The sequence below is a fragment of the Heteronotia binoei genome, chromosome 9, assembly GCF_032191835.1.
Source record: "Heteronotia binoei isolate CCM8104 ecotype False Entrance Well chromosome 9, APGP_CSIRO_Hbin_v1, whole genome shotgun sequence".
In the NCBI taxonomy this organism is placed as follows: Eukaryota; Metazoa; Chordata; class Lepidosauria; order Squamata; family Gekkonidae; genus Heteronotia; species Heteronotia binoei.
In genome coordinates this window covers 121,803,290-121,830,937 of record NC_083231.1, presented here as the reverse complement: position 1 = coordinate 121,830,937, position 27,648 = coordinate 121,803,290, and the positions used below count along the sequence as shown (strand labels likewise).

At 50.1% G+C, this 27,648-nt stretch overlaps 1 protein-coding gene across 1 annotated transcript in view; it reads left to right on the top strand.

Moving 5' to 3' along the window:
* The window catches only part of CPXM1 (carboxypeptidase X, M14 family member 1), a 68,410-nt gene that overhangs the window by 36,170 nt on the left and 4,592 nt on the right, over positions 1-27,648 (top strand). Inside the window, exons 4-13 of the mRNA XM_060247208.1 lie at positions 1,043-1,182; positions 5,730-5,814; positions 10,621-10,771; positions 11,050-11,138; positions 16,510-16,633; positions 17,906-18,102; positions 19,812-19,991; positions 22,056-22,353; positions 23,189-23,328; positions 26,110-26,212. Coding sequence (XP_060103191.1) covers positions 1,043-1,182; positions 5,730-5,814; positions 10,621-10,771; positions 11,050-11,138; positions 16,510-16,633; positions 17,906-18,102; positions 19,812-19,991; positions 22,056-22,353; positions 23,189-23,328; positions 26,110-26,212 — 1,507 coding nt within the window. The remainder of the gene's footprint in view (positions 1-1,042; positions 1,183-5,729; positions 5,815-10,620; positions 10,772-11,049; positions 11,139-16,509; positions 16,634-17,905; positions 18,103-19,811; positions 19,992-22,055; positions 22,354-23,188; positions 23,329-26,109; positions 26,213-27,648) is intronic.

Genomic DNA, 27,648 nt, shown 5'->3' with positions numbered 1-27,648 from the left:
CAAAAAAAAAGCCCTGTCTGCATCTATCTCACTAGGCCAGGGGTGCCCAACGGTAGCTCTCCAGATGTTTTTTTGCCTACAACTCCCATCAGCCCCAGCCATTGCCCATGCTGGCTGGGGCTGATGGGAGTTGTAGGCAAAAAAAAACATCTGGAGAGCTCCCGTTGGCCACCCCTGCACTAGGCTATCGTGGGGATAAATGGAGGAGAGGGGAAAGCAAAATAGGGTTGCCAATCCAAGTTGGGAAGTTTCTGGAGATTCGGGAGTGTCGCACGGGAAAGGTTGGGTTTGGGGAGGGAACGGGGTTCAGTGCTATTGAGTCCCCCCTCCAAATCAGCCATTTCTCCAGAGGAACTGATCTCTGTTATCTGCAGAACGGATTTTCTTCCGCCTGCCTTATGTGCCACTCAGACTGACCCCAAATGACCCCCTTCTGCTGGCAGCAGGCTGAATTTTGGCAAGATGCATAGGGTTGCCAATCCCCAGGTGGGGGCAGGGGATCCCCCGGTTTGGAGGCCCTCCCCCCGCTTCGGGGTCATCAGAAAGCGGGGGGAAGGGAGGGAAATGTCTGCTGGGAACTCTGTTATTCCCTATGGAGATTTATTCCCATAGAAAATTATGGAGAATTGATCTGCGGGTATCTGGGGCTCTGGGGGGGCTGTTTTTTGGAGTAGAGGCACCAAATTTTCAGTATAGCATCTAGTGCCTCTCCCCAAAAATACCCCCCAAGTTTCAAAAAGATTGGACCAGGGGGTCCAATTCTATGAGCCCCAAAAGAAGGTGCCCCTATCCTTCATTATTTCCTATGGAAGGAAGGCATTGAAAAGGTGTGCCGACCCTTGAAATGTGATGGCCAGAACTCCCTTTGGAGTTCAATGATGCTTGTCACAGCCTTGATCTTGGCTCCAGCCCCAAAGTCTCCTGGCTCCACCCCCAAAGTCCCCAGATATTTCTTGAATTGGACTTGGCAACCCTAAAGACGCAGCAGGAAGGACTTGTGTCTTGCAGCCTCTTAACTTGCACCCCTCTGCTTCTGTTCTAGTCTGGCATCAACGACGGTGACTTCTACGATGGTGGTTGGTGTGCAGGCCACAAAGACAGGAGCCAGTGGCTGGAGATCGATACCAGGCGGATGACACGCTTCACGGGGGTCATCACGCAAGGGCTGAACTCCATCTGGACGTGAGTGCCCCCGAGGAGCCCCAGATTTGACAGGCCAGCTGCCCATGTGCCTTTTTCAAAGGGGTTTCTAGCACGGCAAACATGCCTCCAACTCTCATTGTAATGGATACCTGATGACTGCTGAAACATTAGCTAGTGCTCTGTTAAGAACATAAGAACATCAGAAGAGCCCTGCTGGATCAGACCAGTGAGGGTCCATCTAGTTCAGCCTCCTTGTCTTGCACAGTAGCCAACCAGTTCCTCTGGAGGGCCAACAACAGGGCAGAGAGGCTGAGGCCTTCATAAGAACATCAAAGAAGAGCCCTTCTGGATAAGACCAGGGAGGGTCCATCTAGTCCAGCATCCTGTCTCACACAGTGGCCAACCAGCTCCTCTGGAGGACCAACGAACAGGGCAGAGAGACCGAGGTCTTCATAAGAACATCAGAAAAGCCCTGCTGGATCAGACCAGTGGTCCATCTAGTCCAGCCTCCTGTCTCACACAGTGGCCAACCAGTTCCTCTGGAGGGCCAACGAACAGGACAGAGAGGCTGAGGCCTTCATAAGAACATCAAAGAAGAGCCCTGCTGCATAAGACCAGGGAGGGTCCATCTAGTCCAGCCTCCTGTCTCACTCAATGGCCAACCAGTTCCTCTGGAGGGCCAACAAGAGGGCAGAGAGGCTGAGGCCATTCCCTGTTAAGAACATCAGGACAGCCGTGCTGGATCAGACCAGGGAGGGTCCACCTAGTCCAGCTTCCTATCTCACACAGGGGCCTACCAGTCCCTCTGGTGAGCCAACGAGCGGAGAGACTGAAGCCTTCAAAGAACATCAGAAGAGCCCTGCTGGATCAGACCAGGGAGGGTCCATCAAGTCCAGCATCCAGTCTCACATAGTGGCTACACAGTTCCTCTGGAGGGCCAACAACTGGGCAGAGAGACTGAGGCCTTCTCCTGAGAAGAACATCAGGAGAGCTCTGCTGGATCAAGAAGATGAAGATATTGGATTTATATCCCGCCCTCCACTCCAAGAGTGTTAGAGCAGCTCACAATCTCCTTTCCCTTCCTCCCCCACAACAGACACCCTGTGAGGTGGGTGGGGCTGGAGAGGGCTCTCACAGCAGCTGCCCTTTCAAGGACAACCTCTGCCAGAGCTATGGCTGACCCAAGGCCATGCTAGCAGGTGCAAGTGGAGGAGTGGGGAATCAAACCCGGTTCTCCCAGATAAGAGTCCGCACACTTAACCACTACACCAAACCGGCTCTCAGACCAATGGTCCATCCAGTCCAGCATCCCATCTCTCACAGTGGCCAACCAGTTCCTCTGGACAGCCAGCAACAGGGCATAGCAGCCAAGACCTTCATAAGGACATAAGAAGAGCCCTGCTGGATCAGACCAGTGGCCAACAACAGGATAGAGGCAGTCTTCCCCTGATGTTGCCTCCAGGCTCTGGGATTCAGAAGCTGATTGCCTCTGAACATGGAGGTTCCCTCTATTCACCGTGGCTTGCCGCTGCTGATAGTCCTCTCCTCTATGAATCTGTCTAAACCCGTTTAAAAGCTTTTTATTCCCGTGGCCACCACTGCATCCTCAGGGAGTGAATTCCATATTTTAACAAGGATTTCCCTTTCTCCCTCCCTAATCTACTGCCCGTTTGTTTCATCAGATGCCTTCAAATTCCAGTATTTGGGAAGAGGAAGAAAAAGTTTCTCTTTGTCAACTTTTTCCACCTGTACCTAATTTTATAAACCACCATCCTATCCCTGACCCCTGGTGTTTCCCCCCCCCCCCCCTCAATTGAGAAGTTCCAGACTCTTCAGTCTTCCCTCATGGGAAAGTGCTTGAGTCTTTTAGAGTCGAGCTCTTCCCAAAGCAGCCATTTTCTCCGGGGGAACTGAGACCAGTAGTTTTTCCAGGAGATCTCCAGGCCTTACCTGGTGGTTGGCAACCCTAGCCATCAGGGAAAGAGCTGGGTGTGGGTGGCGGGAGGGGAAGGACATGCAGACGCTTGGGTGGCTGCGTCGAATTTGTTCATGTGCAGCTCTCACACCCACAGGACTGGTTCAAGGTATAGATAAACATCTGGAGCAGAGGTCCATCAGTGACTATTAGCCACAGCGTATTGATGGAACTCTCTGTCAGGGGCAGTGATGTTCTGTATTCTTGGTGCTTGGAGGGGTAACTGTGGGAGGGTTTCTAGTGTTCTAGCCCCACTGATGGACCTCCTGATGGCGCCTGGGTTTTTGGCCACTGTGTGACACAGAGCGTTGGCTGGATGGGCCACTGGCCTGATCCATAAATAAATAAACTAATAATATTCCAACATGGCTTCTCTTATGTTCTTATGTCTGGGGCAGTAATGCTCTGTCTTCTTGGTGCTTGGGGGGCAAAAGGGGGAGGACTTCTAGAGTTGTGGTCCCACTTGATGGACCTCCTGATGGCACCTGTGTGTGTGGGTTTTTTTGGCCATTGTGTGACACAGAGTGTTGGACTGGATGGGCCATTGGCCCGATCCAACATGGTTTCTCTCTCATTCTTATGTCTGGAACAGTGATGCTCTGTATTCTTGGAAGGCAAAAGTGGGAGGGCTTCTGGAGTTCTGACGCGACTGATGGACCTCCTGTTGGCACCTGAGTTTTGCCCACTGTGTGACACAGAGCGTTGGACTGGATGGATCCAACATGGCTTCTCTTAGGTTTTTAGGTTCTTCCCTCCAAAGAAGAAAGCCATGTCTCTTTGAGTCTCCTGTATTGCAGTGAGTTAGATCAAGATGGGTAATCTGTCTGTAGCAATAGAAAACAGCCAAAGTTCAGCAGCACCTAACAACCTTTGTGGCAGGAAGAGGAGCTTTTGGGAGTCAGTGGCTGTGATTACACTTGTTAAATAATGCCGTTTCAATCCACTTTCAGTGCACTTGGATTTTACTGTGTGGACTAGCAAAATCCAGTTTGAAAATGCACTGAAGGTGGATTGAAACTGCATTATTTAGCATGTGTAATCACAGCCAGTGCCTCCCAAGAGCTCGTCCCCCGCAACAAATTTTTATATTCATTATGGTACTTTTAGGAAGCCTGGTGGCGCAGAGTGGTAAAGCTGCAGTACTGCAGTCGGAGCCCTCTGCTCATGACCTGAGTTCGATCCCGGCGGAAGCTGGGTTCGGGTAGCCGGCTCAAGGTTGACTCAGCCTTCCATCCTTCCAGGGTCGGTCAAAGGAGTCCCCAGCTTGCAGGAGGGGGGGAAGTGTAGAGGACTGGGGAAGGCAAGGGCAAACCACCCTGTAAAAAATCTGCCATAAAAACGTTGTGATGTGAATCCAGTGAAGACAGAGGTCCTTTGTGTGGGTCGTGGCGCCCTGGGAGGGGGAATAGCTCTCCCAACTTTCGACGGCGCGCCATTGGAACCAGCGCGCCAGGTAAAAAGTCTGGGTGTTTTACTGGAGCCTTCGTTATCAATGGAGGCCCAGATAGCAGCCACTGCCAAGTCAGCATTCTTCCATCTGAAGCGGGCAAGGCAGTTGGCCCCCTTCCTGGAACGCCGTGACCTCGCAACAGTGATCCATGCAACGGTCACCTCAAGATTGGACTACTGTAATGCCCTCTACTTTGGGCTACCTCTGTGCCGGACCCGGAAGTTACAGCTGGTGCAGAACGCGTCGGCCAGGCTACTATTGGGGCTCTCGAAATGGGAGCACATACGGCTGGGGCTGCGCGGACTGCACTGGCTGCCAGTTATCTACCGAGTCCAGTACAAAGTGTTGGTTATCACCTTTAAAGCCCTATATGGCCGAGGACCAGCCTACCTAAGGGACCGTCTCTCCCCATACGAACCCCAGAGGGCACTGAGGTCAGTGGGTAAAAACAAAACGACTACCCCTGGGCCGAGAGAGGTCAAACTCCAAAACACTAGAGTACGGGCCTTTTCAGCTGCGGCACCTGCACTGTGGAACCAGCTTCCGGAGGAAGTGCGGGCCCTGCGGGACCTCGGCCAGTTCCGCAGGGCCTGCAAGACCGCCCTTTTTAGGCAAGCCTATAATGACACTGACTGCTGAGTTGCATGATACAAAGAACCGCCATCCATTAAATATAAGAACACTCATATAAGATTGTCTAAACTGGCAGAACCAGCGCTATCATAGTTTATTACTGCCAGATATATTTATATATAGTGTAATGTAAATTATGTATTTTAACTTAACTGACTGGTTTTTATATGTTTAATTTTAACTGTTAAATTTAAAGTTTTATTATTTATGTTAACGTATAAATTGTTGTTAGCCGCCCTGAGCCGCCTAGGCGGGGAGGGCGGGATAGAAATAAAAGTTATTATTATTATTATTATTATTATTATTATTATTATTATTATTATTATTATTATTATTATTATTATTATCATCACCCTAGAGTTGGAAACAACAGGAGACCACCTTTCCCTTTTACGGTGTTTTTGGACTCTAGCTCTTTTCTGCTGCTACAGACGGACCAACAGGGCAACCCATCCTGACCTACCTCTAAAACGACAGTTGATCTTTCCCCTCATTTCATCCCCGTTTGTTGCTCTTTTCCTCCACCAGTTATGACTGGGTGACTTCCTACAAGGTCCAGTTCAGCAACGACACCCACACGTGGCAGCCGTGCAAGAACGGGAGCCAGGAAATGGTGAGTGGGTCAGGATCTCGCTAGAGGTCAGGGCTGGGACCCATCCTTCCTTACCTGGCATGCTTTCTTCTGCTTCCGAGATCCAGGTGGGCAAATAGTTGGCAAAGAATCTGAGGATGCAACCTATGAAGCCTCAGGGGACAGAAGATGATGATGATACTGGATTTATATCCCGCCCTCCACTCCGAAGAGTCTCAGAGCAGCTCAAAATCGCCTTTTCCTTCCTCCCCCACAACAGACACCCTGTGAGGTAGATGAAGATATTGGATTTCTATCCCGCCCTCCACTCCGAAGAGTCTCAGAGCAGCTCACAATCTCCTTTACTTTCCTCTCCCACAACAGACACCCTGTGAGGTGGGTGGGGCTGGAGAGGGCTCTCACAGCAGCTGCCCTTTCAAAGACAACCTCTGCCAGAGCTATGGCTGACCCAAGGCCATTCCAGCAGCTGCAGTGGAGGAGTGGGGAATCAAAACCGGTTCTCCCAGATAAGAGAGCTCTGGCTGACCCAAGGCCATTCCAGGAGCTGCAAGTGGAGGAGTGGGGAATCAAACCCGGTTCTCCCAGATAAGAGCTCTGGCTGACCCAAGGCCATGCCAGCAGCTGCAAGTGAAGGAGTGGGGAATCAAACCCAGTTCTCCCAGATAAGAGTCCGCATGCTTAACCACTACATGATGTTGTTAGCCGCCCTGAGCCTGCTTCGGCAGGGAGGGCGGGATATAAATGCGAAAAATAAAATAAATAAAAATACACCAAACTGGCTCTCCTGACAGGAGGCCAGAGAAGGCCAATTGGGTGCAAGGGTAGACACACCAAGCTGTCTTATACTCAGGGCTTTTTTTGTAGCAGGAACACCTTTGCATATTCAGCCACAGCTTCTGTAGACGACTGGGGAAGGCAATGGCAAACCACTCCGTCAAAAGTCTGCCGTGAAAACACTGGGAAAGCAATGTCACCCCAGTGTCGGAAATGACTGGTGCTTGCACAAGGGACCTTTCCTTTCCTCTGTCTCTAACATCTCCATTGCTTGGGTCGTGAAGGGTTAACTTTGACCGAACCTACTTCTGGGCCTTCCCTTCCCCTCCAGTCTCTGGCCTCCGTCCCTCCCTTAATGGGAAAAAGACAAGGGTGCAGCTGAGCCGGAGTTTGGCACCAAGGCCGGGGCAGAGATCCAGGCCCAGGTCGTGCCAAGCTAACCAAAGGGAAATCAACAACTCCGCTGCCCCTTGCCAAGGTCAGCAGTGCGCCCAGAGGCCTCTTTGCAGCCCTCTCTCCCGGCCAACGATTCCCAGGTAGGAGGGTTGCCAACCTCCAGGAGGTTCAACCTCAAGAAAAAAGGGGGAAAGCTGAAAAGAAACCATGAAAATCCATACAGGTGAGTACAAAAATTCAAGAAGTATATATTTTTCCAGTATCTCTGTCAACATTCTGTTGCAAATACATATATACAGTCCAAAAGTCCAAAGAATGCAACGATTTAAGGAAAAGTTCACGTAAGACTTCCAAAATCTTAAAAAGTTCCAAAATGCACCAGTCTTGTAACTTTTAAGTGCTTATGCGGATCCCAAATAACAAATAAAGTGCTTTTAAGAACATAAGGACATAAGAGAAGTCATGTTGGGTCAGGCCAATGGCCCATCCAGTCCAACACTGTGTCACACAGTCGGCAATATATGTTTGTGTGTATATATATATATATATATATATATATATATATATATATATATATATATATATATATGCACACACACACACAGACACACACACATATATATACTGTGGCTAATAGCCACTGATGGACCTCTGCTCCATATTTTTATCCAATCCCCTCTTAAAGCTGGATATGCTTGTGGCCGCCACCACCTCCTGTGGCAGTGAATTCCACGTGTTACTCACCCTTTGGGTGAAGAAGGACTTCCTTTTATCCGTTTTAACCTGTCTGCTCAGCAATTTCATCGAATGCCCACGAGTTCTTGTATTGTGAGAAAGGGGGAAAAGTACTTCTTTCTCTACTTTCTCCATCCCATGCATTATCATGTAAACCTCTATCATGTCACCCCACCGTCGACGTTTCTCCAAGCTGAAGCGTTTTAACCTTTCTTCATAGGGAAAGTGTTCCAAACCTTTAATCCATTTGAAGTTGTGTCTTGTCTTGTCAGTTTTGCATGCCACATGAGGTTTACACTGGGGTCCATGCCTATGGCTGGAATGTGAAATGGACAAGACACAATGGATTAAAAGCCTCTTCGATAGAAAAAAGCTATTCAATGTGGTCATGGCTGGCCCTAGATATACCATTGCCTGCATTTGTGTAGCAACCCTGCACTCTCTTGGTGGTCTCCCATCCAAGTATAAAAGGAAGTCCTTCTTCACCCAAAGGGTGATTAACACATGGAATTCACTGCCACGGGAGGTGGCAGCTACAAGCATAGACAGCTTCAAGAGGGGATTGGATAAGCATATGGAGCAGAGGTAGGGTTGCCAAGCCCAATTCAAGAAATATCTGGGGACTTTGAGGGTGGAGCCAGGAGACATTGGGGGTGGAGCCAGGGTGTGAGAAGGATAATTGAACTCCAAAGGGAGTTCTGGCCATCACATTTCAATGGACTGCACACCTTTTTAAATGCCTTTCTTCCATAGGAAATAAAGATAGGGGCACCTTCTTTTAGGGCTCATAGAATTGGACCCCCTGGTCCAATCTTTTTGAAACTTGGGGGGGGGGAGTATTTTGGGGAGAGGCACTGGATGTTATACTGAAATTCTGGTGCCTCTACCTCAAAAAAACAGCCCCCCCCCCGAGCCCCCGATACCCATGCATCAATTCTCCATTATTCTCTATGGGAATCAGTCTCCATAGGGAATAATAGAGTGCCCAGCAGACATTTCTGGCTTTCCAATGACCCTGAAGTGGGGGAGGGCCTCCAAACTGGGGGATCCTCTGCCCCCACTTGAGGATTGGCAATCTTAAGCAGAGGTCCATCAGTGGCTATTAGCCACAGTGTATGATTGGGACTCTGGCTGGGGCAGTGATGCTCTGTATTCTTGGTGCTTGGGGGCGGGGGCAACAGTGGAAGGGCTTCTAGAGTCCTGGCCCCACTGGTTGACCTTCTGATGACCCTTGGGTTTTTTGGCCACTGTGTGACACAGAGTGTTGGACTGGATGGGGCACCAGCCTGATCCAACAGGGCTTCTCTTATGTGACACAGAGTGTTGGACTGGATTGGCCACTGGCCTGATCCAACAGGGCTTCTCTTATGTCCTTCTGTGACACAGAGTGTTGGACTGGAAGTATGGCTATGCAAAATGAGCAGAGTAAATCCACCAATGTAAAAGGAAAACAATTGCGGGTGCGGCAGTTGGCCCCCTTCCTGGAGCACAACGACTTAGCACTGGTGATCCATGCTACGGTCATCTCAAGAATAGATCACTGTAACGCTCTCTACATGGGGCTACCCTTGGCGCTGGCCCGGAAACTACAGCTAGTATAGAACGCTGCAGCGCGGCTGCTAATGGGGCTCCCCCGGTGTGAGCACATTCGGCCAGTGTTGAGAGAGCTGCACTGGCTACTGTTCCGAGTCCGTTTCAAGGTGTTGGTATTGACCTTTAAAGCCTTCTATGGTCAGGGGCCTGTCTATCTGCGGGACCGCCTTTCCCCACACGTTCCCCAGAGAACACTGCGTTCAGGGACAAAGAAATCTGTTGTCCATCCCTGGTCCAAGGTAGGTTAGGTTGCAGCAGACGCGAGCTAGGGCCTTCTTGGTGGCAGCGCCAGAATTGTGGAATACTCTCCCAGAGGCCATAAGGGCCCTGCGGGATCTTTTTGGCTTCTGCAGGGCCTGTAAGACCGAACTGTTTCAACAGGCCTTTGAGATCTAACCTAATTTGGGAGAGCGCTGCCACTCTACACCATTACAGAGTACCATGATCGCCATTTAAATTTATATGTATGTTAAATTATATCATAGTGATACAGCACCAAAAATGCAATGGAATGTTTAAGTGTTTTAAATAATTTTAAATTGGTAGTTTTTATTGGTTAAATTGTAAAAATGTTTGTTGTTAGCCGCCCTGAGTCCGCTTACGGAGAGGGCGGGATAGAAATTTAAATAAATACATAAATAAATAAAATAATTAAAGCTGAACGGTGGCAGGCGATTTGAAGACTTAAACTCTGGATCAAACTAAAAGGACATTGGACCATCTTTGATAATGATTAAGTTTTTAAAATAAGAATATAACTTTTGGTTTTTTAATAGTTAAGGGTACCTTTAATATTTGTTTCTTTTAAGTAAATAACACTGGCGGGGGTCAAGTAACGGGCGGTGGGGTGGGGGGAAAGTAAGATATGGGGTAGAAAAATTTTTCTTTTCTTTAAGTCTTTATAAGCTGTAGATATAGTTTTGCTACCATATGTTACTAATAAAATTGTTTATCACAAGTAAAACTCTGGATCAAACTGAATGTAAAAACACCCTATATCGGCAATTCAGGATCCATTAAAGGCTAGCCAGAATAGTGCTGTCTTCCAAGTCTTGCTTGGAACTAAAAGAACACAGAGAGTGAACGGAGCATGTCTTGCTGGAGAAAGGTGGGACTGAGCGTGCAGCCAAGACGTTTTCTGGAGATCTGGTGTCTTCCGCAGGAATGCTTGTTTGCTCACCTTGCATACTTTCAGGTAACACAAATGATTACAAGGATGCCGTGAGTATCCGGTGCTCTCTCATGGAAAGGAGACTAAACTCAGCGCTGCCATCTCCGGGACTCCCTGCCACTTGAAGGAAGACCGTCTAACCGCCTCTCCCTTTCCAGATATTCCCCGGGAACAAGGACCCTGAGACTCCAGTCCTCAACCTCTTCCCTGACCCGGTGGTGGCTCGATACATCCGCATCAATCCTCAGACGTGGTTTGAGAACGGCACCATCTGCCTGAGGGCGGAGGTCCTTGGCTGCACCTTGCCAGGTAAGGCCTTCCAGGTGAGGTGAGCCTCCCTGAGAGATCTCTGCCGATGCTTTCATGGCATCGCTCTTCCAGATCCAGGAGAGGAAGGAGTTTGGTGTTGCCTAGCAACCAGCGAGGTCTGCTGCTAGCAACTCTGGCTTTGGTGTGGGTGATCAGGGACTACGGCTCTTGGTTTCTAGGCAACCGAAACTATCTCCTTCTCCTCCAACTCCAGCTTGCAAGATGGTGCCATAGCAGTGAAAACATGGCATCTTTTCCCCCTCCCCTCTTCTTTCCAGACCCCAACAACATCTACTATTGGGATGACGCACCAGTGACAAAAGATAAGTTGGATTTTAGACACCACAACTACAAGGAAATGAGAAAGGTGTGTATCCTTTGAGGAAGAATCACACTGCTACAGCACCAACCCTAAATCAGACTTTTCCCTGCAGCCACTGTGGCCGGACCTGCCTGTCCCGCATTGGTATTGTCAGCCACCAGCGAGCCTGCAGCAGACGTGGACTATTGCACCCTTCTTAAATCTTCGTTCGCAAAGCCAAGCCGAGAGAGAGTATCCTTTGACCCTAAAAAATAGATAGCTGTTTGTCCAAAATCTCATTAGTTTATCCCCTTAGGCACCCCCCTTAGTTTACTCTTACTCTCAGGGTTACCTTTGGATTTTTAATACCTGCAAGCTGGGGATTTCATAACTGTTAAGGGATTTCTTAACTGTTCCCCAGTCCCCGCTGTACTCAGCCTCTACCAGCTAGCTCAGTCAGGAAGCTACTCCAAGAAACATTGCCTGGTTTAGTACCCAGCCCTCTTGGTAGTCTGCCACCTAACAAACTCCAGGAGAGAGAAAAGGAGAACCCCCACCTGGCTCTACTTGCAGAGAGAGTCAGCAGCCCCGCCCGAAGGCCAAAACAGGTGGCTTAAGATAGCCGAGGTCAAGGACACCAGATCCCTGGAGAGCTCTAACTGGCAACACACAGAGCCAGCACCAGTAACAAAGTAAGACTTTATAATGACCAATTTCGCACTAGACCTTTAATCCTGGTTTAACTCTGTCCCCAAACTGACATTCTACACTAGAATCAGAGAAACCAACTCTGTGACTCTATGATTCTATGATTTTAGTGTAGAATGTCAGCTTGGGGACAGGGATAAACCAGGGTTAAAGGTCTAGTGCGAAATTGTTCATTGTGTTAACAAAAAGTGGTCATAAGTTTAAAATAAACATTGAGGCAGTGCAAAATAGGGTTGCCAAATCCAATTTAAGAAATATCTGGGGACTTTGGGGGTGGAGCCAGGAGACTTTGGGGGTGCAGCCAGGAGACATGAGGGGTGGAGCCAAGATCAAGGCTGTGACAAGAATAATTGAACTCCAAAGGGAGTTCTGGCCATCACATTTCAAGGGACGGCACACCTTTTCAATGCCTTCCTTCCATAGGAAATAATGAAGGATAGGGGCACCTTCTTTGGGGGCTCATAGAATTGGACCCCCTGGTCCAATCTTTTTGAAACTTGGCGGGTATTTTGGGGAGAGGCACTAGATGCTATACTGAACATTTGGTGCCTCTATCCCAAAAAAACAGCCCCCCCCCAGAGCCCCAGATACCCGCAGATCAATTCTCCATGCTTTTCCATGGGAATAAATCTCCATAGGGAATAACAGAGTTCCCAGCAGACATTTCCCTCCCCTCCCCACGCTTTCTGATGACCCTGAAGCGGGGGGAGGGCCTCTAAACCAGGGGATCCCCTGCCCCCCCCCCGGGGATTGGCAACCCTAGTGCAAAATCAAAGTAAAAGCATGATATAAACACTAATTAGACATTCTCAGACAGGCAGGACATTACCATGTGGACAAGTACAGCCTCAGCATTCCAGCCAGCAATATTCCAGCAACATACAAACAAAAGAATGGCCAGAGGGAGTAGCAAGGCTTCCTGTCATCTCCACACTTAGCCCGTGGGCTAGTGCAGAGTTATAGCAATCCTGCCCCTCGCTGTCCTTCCAGACCAACCAACGAGAGGCAGGAACTAATCAAGATGACAAAGCAGATCTTGAAGATCCTGGCAGCTCGCCTAGGCCCTCCGCTGTCAAAGCCAATTAAGCCAGACATGGGTTCTTCCACCTTCCACATTGACCCTAATTTGTGTAACCTAACAGGTGAAGGGAGTCAAAGCTTCTTGTTTACACAGCCCAGTTCTTAAAGGAGACCCTCCCCACGTGTCAAAAGTGCACACCTACAAGGCCATGAGCCTGACTAAGGGTTAGGGATCGTAACAAATGCCGAGGCCAGAAGGCCTTTCCAAGTGCAGAAAAGGGCAACTAGAATTATTAAAGGGCTGGAGCACTTTCCCTATGAAGAAAGGTTGAAACGCTTGGGGCTCTTTAGCTTGGAGAAACGTCGACTGCGGGGTGACATGATAGAGGTTGACAAGATAATGCATGGGATGGAGGAAGTAGAGAAAGAGGTACTTTTCTCCCTTTCTCACAATACAAGAACTCGTGGGCATTCGATGAAATTGCTGAGCAGACAGGTTAAAACGGATAAAAGGAAGTCCTTCTTCACCCAAAGGGTGATTAACATGTGGAATTCACAGCCACAGGAGGTGGCGGCGGCCACAAGCATAGCCACCTTCAAGAGGGGGTTAGATAAATAAATAAATAAATATAAATATATATGTATATATACACTCTGTATCACACAGTGGCCAAAAATTTTATTTATATATATATATATATATATATATATATAAAATTTTGGCCACTGTGTGATACAGAGTGTTGGACTGGATGGGCCATTGGCCTGATCCAACAGGGCTTCTCTTATGTTCTTATGTGACACAGAGTGTTGGACTGGATAGGCCACTGGCCTGATCCAACAGGGCTTCTCTTATATTCTTATGTGACACAGAGTGTTGGACTGGATAGGCCACTGGCCTGATCCAACAGGGCTTCTCTTATATTCTTATGTGACACAGAGTGTTGGACTGGATGGGCCACTGGCCTGATCCAACATGGCTTCTCTTATGTTCTTATATGACACAGAGTGTTGGACTGGATGGGCCATTGGCCTGATCCAACAGGGCTTCTCTTATGTTCTTATATGACACAGAGTGTTGGACTGGATGGGCCATTGGCCTGATCCAACAGGGCTCCTCTTATGTTCTTAAGTGACACAGAGTGTTGGACTGGATGGGCCATTGGCCTGATCCAACAGGGCTTCTCTTATGTTCTTATGTGACACAGAGTGTTGGACTGGATTAGCCACTGGCCTGATCCAACAGGGCTCCTCTTATGTTCTTAAGTGACACAGAGTGTTGGACTGGATGGGCCATTGGCCTGATCCAACAGGGCTTCTCTTATGTTCTTATGTGACACAGAGTGTTGGACTGGATTAGCCACTGGCCTGATCCAACAGGGCTCCTCTTATGTTCTTAAGTGACACAGAGTGTTGGACTGGATGGGCCATTGGCCTGATCCAACAGGGCTTCTCTTATGTTCTTATGTGACACAGAGTGTTGGACTGGATTAGCCACTGGCCTGATCCAACAGGGCTTCTCTTATGTTCTTATGTGACACAGAGTGTTGGACTGGAGGGGCCACTGGCCTGATCCAGCATGGCTTCTCTTATGTTCTTCTGTGACACAGAGTGTTGGATTGGATGGGCCATTGGCCTGATCCAGCATGGCTTCTCTTATGCTCTTATGTGACACAGAATGTTGGACTGGATTGGCCACTGGCCTGATCCAACAGGGCTTCTCTTATGTTCTTATGTGACACAGAGTGTTGGACTGGAGGGGCCACTGGCCTGATCCAGCATGGCTTCTCTTATGTTCTTCTGTGACACAGAGTGTTGGACTGGAGGGGCCACTGGCCTGATCCAACAGGGCTTCTCTTATGTTCTTATGTGAAACAGAGTGTTGGACTGGATGGGCCATTGGCCTGATCCAACATGGCTTCTCTTATGTTCTTATGTGACACAGAGTGTTGGGCTGGATGGGCCATTGGCCTGATCCAACAGGGCTTCTCTTATGTTCTTATGTGACACAGAGTGTTGGACTGGAGGGGCCACTGGCCTGATCCAACAGGGCTTCTCTTATGTTCTTATGTGACACAGAGTGTTGGACTGGATGGGCCATTGGCCTGATCCAACATGGCTTCTCTTATGTTCTTATGTGACACAGAGTGTTTGACTGGATGGGCCATTGGCCTGATCCAACAGGGCTTCTCTTATGTTCTTATGTGACACAGAGTGTTGGACTGGAGGGGCCACTGGCCTGATCCAGCATGGCTTCTCTTATGTTCTTCTGTGACACAGGGTGTTGGACTGGAGGGGCCAGTGGCCTGATCCAACAGGGTTTCTCTTATGTTCTTATGTGACACACAGTGTTGGACTGGATGGGCCAGTGGCCTGCTCCAACAGGGCTTCTCTGATGTTCTTATGAGAAACAGAGTGTTGGACTGGATGGGCCATTGGCCTGATCCAACAGGGCTTCTCTTATGTTCTTATGTGACACAGAGTGTTGGACTGGATGGGCCACTGGCCTGGTCCAACAGGGCTTCTCTTATGTTCTTATGTGACACAGAGTGTTGGACTGGATGGGCCACTGGCCTGGTCCAACAGGGCTTCTCTTATGTTCTTATGTGACACAGAGTGTTGGACTGGATGGGCCACTGGCCTGGTCCAACAGGGCTTCTCTTATGTTCTTATGACACTGTTGATCATCCAGTAATAAAGGAGAGGTGGACAGTGAGACAAAGGTTCCCATTACAAGGTGGCTTTGGGTTGTAACTGGAAAGAATCAGGGAAAACACAAGTGTTCAGGGGAAATCTGTGTTCCCCTCATTCATCAGATATTCTCCACATTAGTAGTTTTAATACAACATTTCCAGTTAGGGATGCTCTTGCCTTTGACCAGGGGTGGCCAAACTTGCTTAATGTAAGAGCCCCATAGAAAAAATGTCAGACGTGTGAAAGCTGCAAGGAAGGAAGGAAAACTGACGAGGGAAGGGAGAGGGAGAGAGAGGTGGAATGAAAGCAACTTTAAATGCATTCTTCAAGCTGCTGGCTGGCTTGACTTGGAAAAGTGATTTAAAGAGAGAAATGCCTTCTCTCAAGCCCGCCAATGGGCTGATGGGGGCTTCGAGAGCCACACAATATGTGTGAAAGAGCCACGTGTGGCTCTGGAGCTGCAGTTTGGCCACCCCTGCCTTTCACTCACCAGCCAACACGTGAGGAACGCAGGAACTTACCAGGGAGGAAAATAAGAATGTGGAAAAGCCCAGTAAAGGACTTTGACCAGGGGTGGCCAAACTGCGGTTTGGGAGCCACATGTGGCTCTATCACACCTATCGTGTGGCTCTTGAAGCTCCCATAGCCTAGTCATTGGCCATCGTGGAGAAAGCGTTTGTCTTGTTAAATCGACTCTCCAAGCCAAGCCAGCCAGCAGCTTGGAGAATGCATTTTGCTTTCTTTCAACCTCTCCCTCCCTCCCCCATCTATTTTCCTCCTTCCCTCCTTTCCAGCTCTCCAACATCAGATGTCCATGTCTTGCGGCTCTCAAACATCTGATGTTTATTCTGGGTGACTGTTGCATTAAGCAAGTCTGGCCAGCCCCTGGCTTTGACTAACTTACATTCCTCCAGAGCTGATTCCAAGCAGGGCAAATGAGCTAAAGTCCACTCCCCTTAAATTCTTGCAATACGACAGGGCAGCGGTCTAAATCTGTTCCCTTCTCCGCTTACAGCTCATGAAGAAAGTGAACGATGCCTGCCCTAACATCACCCGGATCTACAGCATCGGGAAGAGCTACCGGGGTTTGAAAATGTACGTCATGGAGATATCCGATGACCCTGGGCACCACGAAGTGGGTAAGCTGCTGCTACCAGCCTCCCCCTCCAAGAATAAGAGCTCGTGAATAAGAACTCAGCTGTAGATCTGCGATTGGAGATTGGGGGGGAGGCTGGGTTCAAGGTCACGGAGAGTAATTTTCAGGGGGGGGGTTGCTGATTCTTGTGGGGGTAAAATAGAGACGGGACGTATGCAATGGGATAGGGTCACTTGGAATGGATCCCACAATGATGCTACCAGCGGTGCCTTCATCTGAAATGAGATGGAAGAACATAAGAGAAGCCCTGTTGGATCAGGCCAATGGCCCCTCCAGTCCAACACTCTGTGTCACATAAGAACATAAGAGAAGCCCTGTTGGATCAGGCCAGGGGCCCCTCCAGTCCAACACTCTGTGTCACATAAGAACATAAGAGAAGCCCTGTTGGATCAGGCCAATGGCCCCTCCAGTCCAACACTCTGTGTCACATAAGAACACAAGAGAAACCATGTTGGATCAGGCCACTGGCGCATCCAATCCAACACTCTGTGTCACATAAGAACATAAGAGAAGCCCTGTTGGATCAGGCCAGTGGCCCATCCAGTCCAACACTCTGTGTCACATAAGAACATAAGAGAAGCCCTGTTGGATCAGGCCAATGGCCCATCCAGTCCAGCACTCTGTGTCACATAAGAACATAAGAGAAGCCCTGTTGGATCAGGCCAATGGCCCATCCAGTCCAGCACTCTGTATCACATAAGAACATAAGAGAAGCCTTGTTGGATCAGGCCAATGGCCAAACCAGTCCAACACTCTGCGTCACACAGTGGCCAATATATGTGTGTGTGTATGTATATATGTATACACACACACACATATACATACATACACATATATTGGTAGGGGTAGAAAGAAAGCAACTTTAAGTTTAAATGCCTTCTCCAAGCCAGCTGACTGGGTGGTGGGTTCTTTGAGAGCCACACTATATGTGTGAAAGAGCCACATGTGGGAGCCAGCCGTGTTTTGAAATAATGTCCAGTCACGAATCTCCCATCTTCTCGTGTATTTCAGCCCTCCAAAGCCATGCACGGTCATACTTGCTTCAGCTCAGGGGTTTTCAAAGCGGCTGTTTTACAAATAAACGAGGGCACCAGAGCATACGCAAAGTGCTTTCCCTCATACCCCTCATCAAGGATGTATCTGGGAGGATGCCTCTTGCTTTTTAGAAATTAGGCCCTGCCCATTTGGGGGGAGAGGGGTTGGCAACAGAGGGTCCTGGAGAGCCATCCTAACACCCTCTCTCGGCTGCCTGCAGGGGAGCCTGAGTTCCGCTACGTGGCTGGGATGCACGGGAACGAGGCTCTGGGCCGGGAGCTGCTGCTCAACCTGATGGAGTACCTGTGCCAGGAGTTCCAAAAGGGCAACCCGCGGGTCGTCCGGCTCGTGACCGAGACCCGCATCCACCTGCTGCCCTCCATGAACCCAGATGGCTACGAGACGGCCTACAAGCTGGTGGGTGGTACGGAGGCACCGGATGGTCCGTGGAAGGGGGTTGGCTGTGGCTCAGTGGCAGAACCTCTGCTTCACATGCAGAAGGTCCCAGGTTCAATCCCCGGCATCTCCAGTTGAAAGGACCAGGCAGGAGGTGATGGGAAAGACCTCAGCCTGAGACCCTGGAGGTTAATGGAGAAGGGCTGTGGCTCAATGGTAGAGCATCTGCTTGGCATGAAGAAGGCCCCAGGTTCAATCCCCGGCATCTCCAGTTAAAAGGACCAGACAGGAGGTGATGGGAAAGACCTCAGCCTGGGACCCTGGAGACTAATGGAGAAGGGCTCTGGCTCAGCGGTAGAGCATCTGCTTGGCATGCAGAAGGTCCCAGGTTCAATCCCCAGCATCTCCAACTAAAAGGGGTCCAGGCGAATAGGCGTGAAAAACCTCAGCTTGAGACCCTGGAGAGCTGTTGCCAGTCTGAGTAGACAAGACTGACTCTGATGGACCCAGGGTCTGATTCAGTATAAGGCAACCTCATATGTTCCTATTCATGGAAGATTCATGACTAAATGGATCCTCTGTGTTTAGAGGCAGCCAACCTCTGAATCCCAGAGGCATGGGCAACACTGGAGAGCCAGTTTGGTGTAGTGGTTAAGTGTGCGGACTCTTATCTGGGAGAACCGGGTTTGATTCCCCACTCCTCCACTTGCACCTGCTGGAATGGCCCTGGGTCAGCCAGAGCTCTGGCAGAGGTTGTCCTTGGAAGGACAGCTGTTGGGAGAGCCCTCTCCAGCCCCACCCACCTTACAGGGTGTCTGTTGTAGGGGAGGAAGGGAAAGGAGATTGTGAGCCGCTCTGAAACTCTTCGGAGTGGAGGGTGGGATATAAATCCAATATCCATGAACCCAGATGGCTACAAGATGGCCTACAAGCTGGTGGGTGGCATGGGGCACCTAGGGTTGCCAAGTCCAATTCAAGAAATATCTGGGGACTTTGGGGGTGGAGCCAGGAGACTTTGGGGGTGCGGCCAGGAGACTTTGGGGGTGGAGCCAGGAGCAAGGGTGTGGCAAGCATAATGGAACTCCAAAGGGAGTTCTGGCCATCTCATTTAAAGGGACCGCACACCTTTTAAATGCCTTCCCTCCTTGGAAATAATGAAGGATAAGGGCACCTTCTTTGTGGGCTTATAGAACTTAACTGTGCTGTCCAATATTTTTGAAACTTGGAGGGTGTTTGGAGGAGAGGCACTGGATGCTATGCTGAAAATTGGGTGCCTCTTCCTCAAAAACCAGCTCTCCCGGATACCTACAGATCAATTCTCCATTATACCCTATGGGAATCGGTCTCCGTAGGGAATAATGGAGTGCCCAGTAGACAATCCAATATCATCTTCTTTTTCAGATCAATTCTCCATGATTTCCTATGGGAATAAATCTCCGTAGGGAATAACAGAGTTCCCAGCAGACATTTCCCTCCCCTCCCCCCGCTTTCTGACGACCCTGAAGCGGGGGGAGGGCCTCCAAACCGGGGGATCCCCTGCCCCCACCTGGGGATTGGCAACCCTAGCTCCAGCACCTCTTTTTCTATGCCATCACCCCTGGTTATAGGCATAAAACAAGGGGGAGTGATGTGCACTGCCAGGAGGTCTTGGAAAGAAGGGGTGAGATCGAAGAGGGGACAGAGGGTGGGGGGGAAGAGATGAAACGGATGTTCTTTTGTCCCCCCTGCAGGGCTCCGAGCTGTCCGGCTGGGCATCGGGCCGGTGGACTTACGAAGGCTTTGACCTCAACCACAACTTTGCCGACCTCAACACGGCCCTGTGGGATGCTGAGGACAGCGAGCTGGTGCCCCACAAGTTCCCCAATCACTACATCCCCATTCCGGAGGCTTACACCTTTCCCAATGCGACGGTAGGCTTCTCTACCGCTGTGCGGAGCAGACTCTGGGGATGGAGCCGGGAGAGGGCAGGGGGGGACCTCTGTGGGGAGGCCCCCCTCCAAAGCAGCCATTTCCTCCAGGGGAACCGATCTGCGTTGTCTGGAGATGAGCTGGAATCCCAGGAGATCCCCAGGTCCTACCGGTTCCTCAGTGGAACAGGCTTCCTCGGGAGCCGGGAGGTGGTGGGCTCTCCTTCCTTGGAGGTTTTTCAACAGAGCCTAGATGGCCAACTGACAGCAATGAAGATCCTGTGAATTTAGGGGGAGGTATTTGTGAGTTTCCTGCATTGTGCAGGGGGCTGGACTAGGTGACCCTGGAGGTTCCTTCCAACTCTAGGATTCTATTAGGAAGAACTTCCTGACCGTTAGAGTGGTTCCTCAGTGGAACAGGCTTCCTCCTTGGGAGGTGGTGGGCTCTCCTTCCTTGGAGGTTTTGAAACAGAGGCTAGAGGGCCATCTGACAGCAATGCAGATCCTGTGAATTTAGGGGGAGGGGTTTGTGAGTTTCCTGCATTGTGCAGGGGGTTGGACTAGATGGCCCTGGAGGTTCCTTCCAACTCTAGGATTCTATTAGGAAGAACTTCCTGACTGTTAGAGCAGTTCCTCTGTGGAACAGGCTTCCTCCATGGGAGGTGGTGGGCTCTCCTTCCTTGGAGGTTTTGAAGCAGAGGCTAGATGGCCCTCAGACAGCAAGGCTGAACTTAGGCAGATCATAAGAAGGAGGGCGGGAAGGGCTCCATCAGTGCTTAGTTCTCATGGCTTTTTCTTACACGCCCAGGGAAATACTGATTGACACTCTGGGGTCAGTGAGCAATTTTTCTGCAGGCCACTTTGGCCAGGGATCCTAGAATCCACCTTCTGGGCATGGAGCAAGGGTCATGGGGGATGCATGTGTGGGGGACAGGTATTTGGGGATGTCCTGCATTGTGCAGGTGGTTGGACTAGATGGCCCCTGGAGGTCCCTTCCAACTCTGTGATTCTACTGGAGGCTGGGATCCCTACTTGGGAATCCCATTTCCTCCAAGGCAGCTGCTCTGTGCAGCCTGGAGATGAGCTGGAGTTCCTGGGGATTCCCAGGTCCCCCCTGGAGGCTGGCACCCCTACTTAGAGTCACCCTCCAAAGTAGCCCTTTTCCTGCAGGGGAGGTGATCTCTGTAGTCTGGAGATGAACTGGAATTCCAGAGGATCCCCAGATCCGCCCCCCCCCCACGCGCACACACACACCAGAGGCTGGCCTCCTCCTCGCAACCCCTTTGCTCTCTCCTGCCACAACCTGAGACCCACAAAAGACACTGGCCCACCATGCACCTCTCACCTTGCAGTCCCACCTAGGTGGGGACGATGAAGCCCCAGGTGATCGCCTTTCATGTATTAGCTTCTTCGACCAGTGTTCTGAAGTGCAAGAGAAAACAAGAGAGTCAATACAGAATAAATTAACAGCAAGGAAGAAAACCAATAATCATGATCACAGGTGATCGCCAATAATTAGGGCTCCCAAGCTCTTCCTGGGGGCAGGGGATCCCCTGCCCGGGAGGGCCCCAACCCGCCAGCAGGGAGCAGGCTACCAGGGGAATCCCTGCCCCCACATAGCCCCACTGGCATGATAATGTCACCTGGAAGTGACATCATCACAGCGGGGGACACTCTAGAACTCACACTGAAAACTCTATAGTACCATAGAGTTTTACCACGATTCCTAGAGCATTTCTGGTATGATGCTCTCGGAATTGCAGTAAAACTCTATGGTACCAGAGTTTTCAGTGTGAGTCCTAGAGTGTCCCCGCTGCGATGATGTCAATTCCAGGTGACATCATTGTGCCAATGGGGCTATTTGGGGGGCAGGGATCTGGTACCATAGAGTTTTAGTGCAAGTCCTAGAGCATCCGTGCACGACATCCCTGGTGCTATGATGTCACTTCCAGTGACGTCATCAAACCACACGCGCAAAGAACAAAATCCCCAAGACACAGCAGGTGGTCCGAGAACACTGCCCCAGTTCTCCTAATCTCAGCTGCCTCTCTCACCCTACCCCCACAGGTCGCCCCCGAAACCCGGGCGGTCATCAGCTGGATGCAACGCTACCCTTTCGTGCTCAGTGCCAACTTGCATGGGGGCGAGCTGGTGGTGTCATACCCCTTCGACATGACCCGCACCTACTGGAAAGCCCAGGAGCTGACGCCCACAGCCGACGACCCCGTCTTCCGCTGGCTGGCCACCGTCTACGCCACCTCCAACCTGGTCATGCTGGACGACGACCGACGGCTCTGCCACTACGACGACTTCATGCGGGAGGGCAACATCATCAATGGGGCCAACTGGCACACCGTGCCGGGAAGTAGGTGGACGGGGCGGGGCTGGGGGTCGGTTTGGAAATCTTTACAGGGATTGATGGGGCTGTTCTCATTGCGGAAGCTGGAGAGACAATGTGGCGTCGTGAAGGGGAAGCCTCTGTTTTCCAAGAGTATTTCTAACTTGGGGTCAGTCACCAATGTGACTTCCAGATGCAGGCCCACACACACAAACACTGGAAGGGAGGGAGGGAAGGAAGGAGGGAGGGAGGGGAAGGAAGGAACATAAGAACATAAGAGAAGCCATGTTAGATCAGGCCAATGGCCCATCCAGTCCAATACTCTGTGTCACGCAGTGGCCAAAAAAAATTATATATATATATATATACACACACACTGTGGCTAATAGCCACTGATGGACCTCTGCTCCATATTTTTATCTAAACCCCTCTTGAAGGTGGCTATGCTTGTGGCCGCCACCACCTCAAAAGGAAGGGAAGGAAGAAGGGAAGGGAGAGAGGAGGGAAGGGAGGGAGGGGAAAGAAGGGAAGGAAGGGGAGGAAGAAAGAGAGAGAGAGAAAGAGAGAGAGAGAGGAAGGAAGGAAGCAAGGAAGGAAGGAAGGAAGGAAGGAGAGGGAGGGAAGGAAGGAAGGAGGGGAAGGAAAGAAAGAAGGGAAGGAGGGAGGGAGAGAGGGAAGGAAGGAAGGAGGGAAGGGAGGAGAGGGAAGGGAAGGAAGAAAGTATCCCTTCAAATAAGGAGCACATGGCCAGCTTTCCTGGCATCAGGGGAGGGGGGGATTGACCCAGGAGGGGCTCTCAAGGGCTGCCGTCATGGTGTTTCTGCCCCCTCCTGGCCACCTCCGGTCTCGCATCTCTCTGCAGGCATGAATGACTTCAGCTACCTTCACACCAATTGCTTCGAGATCACCATCGAATTGTCCTGCGATAAATTCCCGCACGAGTCGGAGCTGCCCCAAGAATGGGAGAACAACAAGGAATCCTTGCTGGTCTACATGGAGCAGGTGAGAGGGGCTCTGCTGGTGGAAGGACTCCGATAGAGGTCGCCAGGTCCAACTGAGGAAATATCTGGGGACTTTGGGGGTGGGGCCAGGAGAATTTGGGGGTGGAGCAAGGTTGTGACAAGCATCAAAGGGAGTTCTGGCCATCGCATTGAAAGCGATCGCACCCCTTTTAAATACTTTCCCTCCATTGGAAATAATGGATAGGGGTGCCATCTTTTGGGGCTCATAGAATTTGACCCCCCTGGCCCAATCTTTTTGAAACTTCCGGGGTCTTTTGAGGAGAGGCATCAGATGCTATGCTGCATATTTGGTGCGTCCACCTCAAAAAACAGGCCCCACCCTGGGCCCCAGATACCCACAGATCAATTCTCCATTATACCCTATGGGAATGGGTCTTGATAGGGAGTAATGGAATGCCCAGCAGACATTTCCCTCCCCCCCTATTTTTTTGATGACCCTAAAGCCGGGGGGGGGGGAGGGCCTTCAAACTAGGGAATCCCCTGCCCCCACCCGGGGATTTCGAGAACAAGTGTAAGCACCGTATGGAACAGACTTCTATATTGATTCAAACTAAAAAAAAAAGATTCAGTTCAATAAAATGTCCCACTATCCAAGTGTCTCAAGTATCTTCATTTATTAGAAAAGTGTGACCACTGTCACCAAATATATGTGGACATTCAATCCATCGTTTGCTGCACCATAAATCGATGAAGGATGACTGTAAGCGGATCCTCTTTCAGCACATTACAGCGTCCATCAAAACCGAAAGCTGACGGGCAAAACCGGTCTAAGTCCCTGTTTCGCTGCAAGCTTTATCCAAGCTTTAAGTCAGGGGTGTCAAACATGCAGTCCGTAGGCCGAATCAGGCCCCCGGAGGGCTCCAATCAGGTCCCCGAGCAAGTGGATGTCATCTGCTTCCTTCTCCCTCTCTCTTGCTTCCTTCTGCATCGCAGCTTGCTTTGCAAGGCTTGCTCAATCGCACAGGAGCTACAGAGCAAAGCCTCTGTTTTCTCCATTGGCTGAGGCTTCTCCCTTGGGGGGGAGGGGAGGGAGAGCTTGCTTTTGCCAGGCTCTCTCAATCGCACAGCAGAGCTACTGAGTGAAGCCTCTCTTCCTTCTATTGGCTGAGGCTCCTCCCTCTCCTGATCCCCTGGGGATGGAAGGAAAGAGCCAGAGCTTCCTTGGCCCAGTTCCCTGGATCCCATTGGAGAAATACAAAGAAAGCATCTTTAAAGCCAGTGAGTGCTAACGTTTTAAGCATGTTTTAATTTTTTAAAAAAATATATATTTGTGTTTGTCTGTGTTCTTTATAAAATTTATATCTCTGATATCTAATCTTAAAGAGGTCCATGCGTGGCCTGCCCCAACAAGGTCTCATTTATGTCAGATCCGGCCCTCATGAGTTCGACACCCCTGCCATAACTTGCTCCTATGACAAAATACCTAATAATACTTTTAACAGAAAATACACCAAGGGGTTATCGCATCTCATAAAATATTAAAACAACACAGCCACACTCACCATTATAACAATTCCTCTTCCACTCGCATAGACTGTATTTCTCTTGCACTTCCAACAAATCATTTTTCTAATACATTCCACCAACAGTTACTCAATAGGAACCCTCCAGGGTTGCTTAGCTCTTGGAGGATTGGCTACATCAGGGGGGTGTGGCCTAATACGCAAAGGAGCTCCTGCTAGAATTCCAACCCTGTCCGTCAAAGTCAGTATTATCTACTCAGACTGGCAGCGGCTCTCCAGGGTCTCAAGCTGAGGTTTTTCACACCTATTTCCCTGGACCCTTTTTAGTTGGAGATGCCGGGGATTGAACCTGGGACCTTCTGCTTACCAAGCAGATGCTCTACCACTGAGCCACCATTCCTTCCCCGATTGTTAGATGCAATAGTGGCACAGTTATCAATGTGGTGCAAATCTGGCCTTCCACTAGGTCAGGGTTGGCCAAACTTGCTTAATGTAGGAGCCACATAGAATAAATATCAGATGAAGGAAGGAAGGAAGGAAGGAAGGAAGGAAGGAAGGAAGGAAGGAAGGAAGGAAGGAAGGAAGGAAGGAAGGAAGGAAGGAAGGAAGGAAGGAAGGCAGACAGACAGACACTGGATTTATATTCCGCCCTCCACTCAAGAGTCTCAGAGTTCCACCAGAAAGGTGCTGGTTATTACCTTTAAAGCCCTCTATGGCCGAGGACCTGTCTACCTTAGAGACCGTCTCTCCCCACATGTTCCCCAGAAGGTACTTCGATCAGGAACACACAATCTATTATCGATCACCAGGCCGAGAGAGGCAAGGCTGAAAACAACTCGAGAAAGAGCCTTCTCCATCGCTGCCCCTCCGCCCCACCCCGCCCCACCCCGCTGGTGGAACCAACCGCCCGAGAACGTCAGAGTTTTGTGGGACCTTGCCCAATTCCGCAAGGCTTGCGAGGCAGTATTATTTCAGCTAGCTTTTAACTGACGGCCACCGCCGCGATACGAGTTCCAATTGGCTGTCGAAGAACGTGGAGCGCCATCCTAGATCATACAGAATTAGCACCAAATGGTTTAAGCTGTTTTAAATGGTTTGTTTTAATGTTTAACTGGTTTTTATCGTTCTCCAATTGTGTTTGTGAGCCGCCCCGAGTCTGCTTCGGCGGGGAGGGCGGGATATAAATCCAATGAACAAAACTAAACTAACTTTATTTCAGTTCTCTGCGATGCTTCAGGCGCACGCATCTTTTGGTGCAATGTGCCATCTCTTACGTTAACCGTGTCTTGTCGTTCCAGGTCCGCAGGGGCATTAAAGGCATAGTTCGAGACAAAGACACCGAACAAGGAATCGCAGACGCCATCATTTCTGTGGACGGCATCAACCACGACATCAGGACAGGTAGGGCAAAATTCTCGAGGGCAACTGACAGTCGCTCATCGGCAGGCCATCCGGACAGCCAAACGTGGCAGCCGCTCCGAGTCTCCATTGTAGAGGAAAAAAGGATAACTTCACAAGAGCCAGTTTGGTGTAATGGTTAAGTGTGCAGACTCTTATCTGGGAGAACCGGGTTTGATTCCCCACTCCCCCGCTTCCAGCTGCTGGAATGGCCTAGGGTCAGCCGTAGCTCTCACAGAGCTGTCCTTGAAACGGCAGCTTCTGTCAGAGCTCTCTCAGTCCCACGCACCTCACAGGGTGTCTGTTGTGGGGGGAGAAGATGTAGGAGATTGTAAGCCGCTCTGAGTCTCTGATTCAGAGAGAAGGGCCGGGTATAAACCTGCAGTCTTCTTCTTCTTATAAAGGAAACGGGCTACATTATAACGGAGTGACTCAGGTAAAGGCGCTGTGTTTCTACTGATCCAGTAACATGTCCTGCTTAATACTTTGTGCTCAGGGTTCCCAGTTAGTGTGAGCTAGCTCACAGATTTTTAGCTTGCAGCTCACACATTTTTGCATTCACTCAGGAAGGATGGTCCCAGAGCACACTAATTTATGCAGTGGCTCACAACTTTAATGCCAGTAAAGTTGGCGTAGTGGTTAAGTGTGCGGACTCTTATCTGGGATAAGAATCCGGGTTGGACTCCCTACTCCTCCACTTGCACCTGGCTGGAATGGCCTTGGGTCATCCATGGCTCTCGCAGAAGTTGTCCTTGAAAGGGAAACTTCTGGGAGAGCTCTCTCAGCCCTGCCTACCTCGCAGGGTGTCTGTTGTAGGGGAGGAAGATAAAGAAGATTGTAAGCCACTCAGAGAGAGAGAGAGAGAGAGAGAGAGAGAAGGGCGGGGTATAAATCTGCGGTCTTCTTCTTCTTCTTCAGCTCATAACTTTAATGCCTATAGCTCACAAAGTAGAATTTTTGCTCACACAACTCTGCAGCTTAGAGGGAACATTGCTTGTACTCCATTTTAAATTCCTGCAATCCCAAATCCTGTTACATTGCTTATTAGATGCAATCATCCATAGATTGCATTGATTCCCAGTATATAATCTGCCTCCAGTCTCACTAAAGTGGATTACAAATGCCAGATCCACGTCGGGAAATTCCTGGTGATTGGGGGTGGAGCCTCAGTAGAGTACAATGCCGTAGAGTCCACCCTCCAAAGCAGCCATTTTCTCCAGGGGAACTGACATATGAATATATGAAGCTGCCTTCTACTGAATCAGACCCTGGGTCCATCAAAGTCAGTCTTGTCTACTCAGACTGGCAGTGGCTCTCCAGGGTCTCCAGCTGAGGTTTTTCACGCCTATTCGCCTGGATCCTTTTTAGTTGGAGATGCCGGGGATTGAACCTGGGACCTTCTGCTTATCAAGCAGATGCTCTACCACTGAGCCACTGTC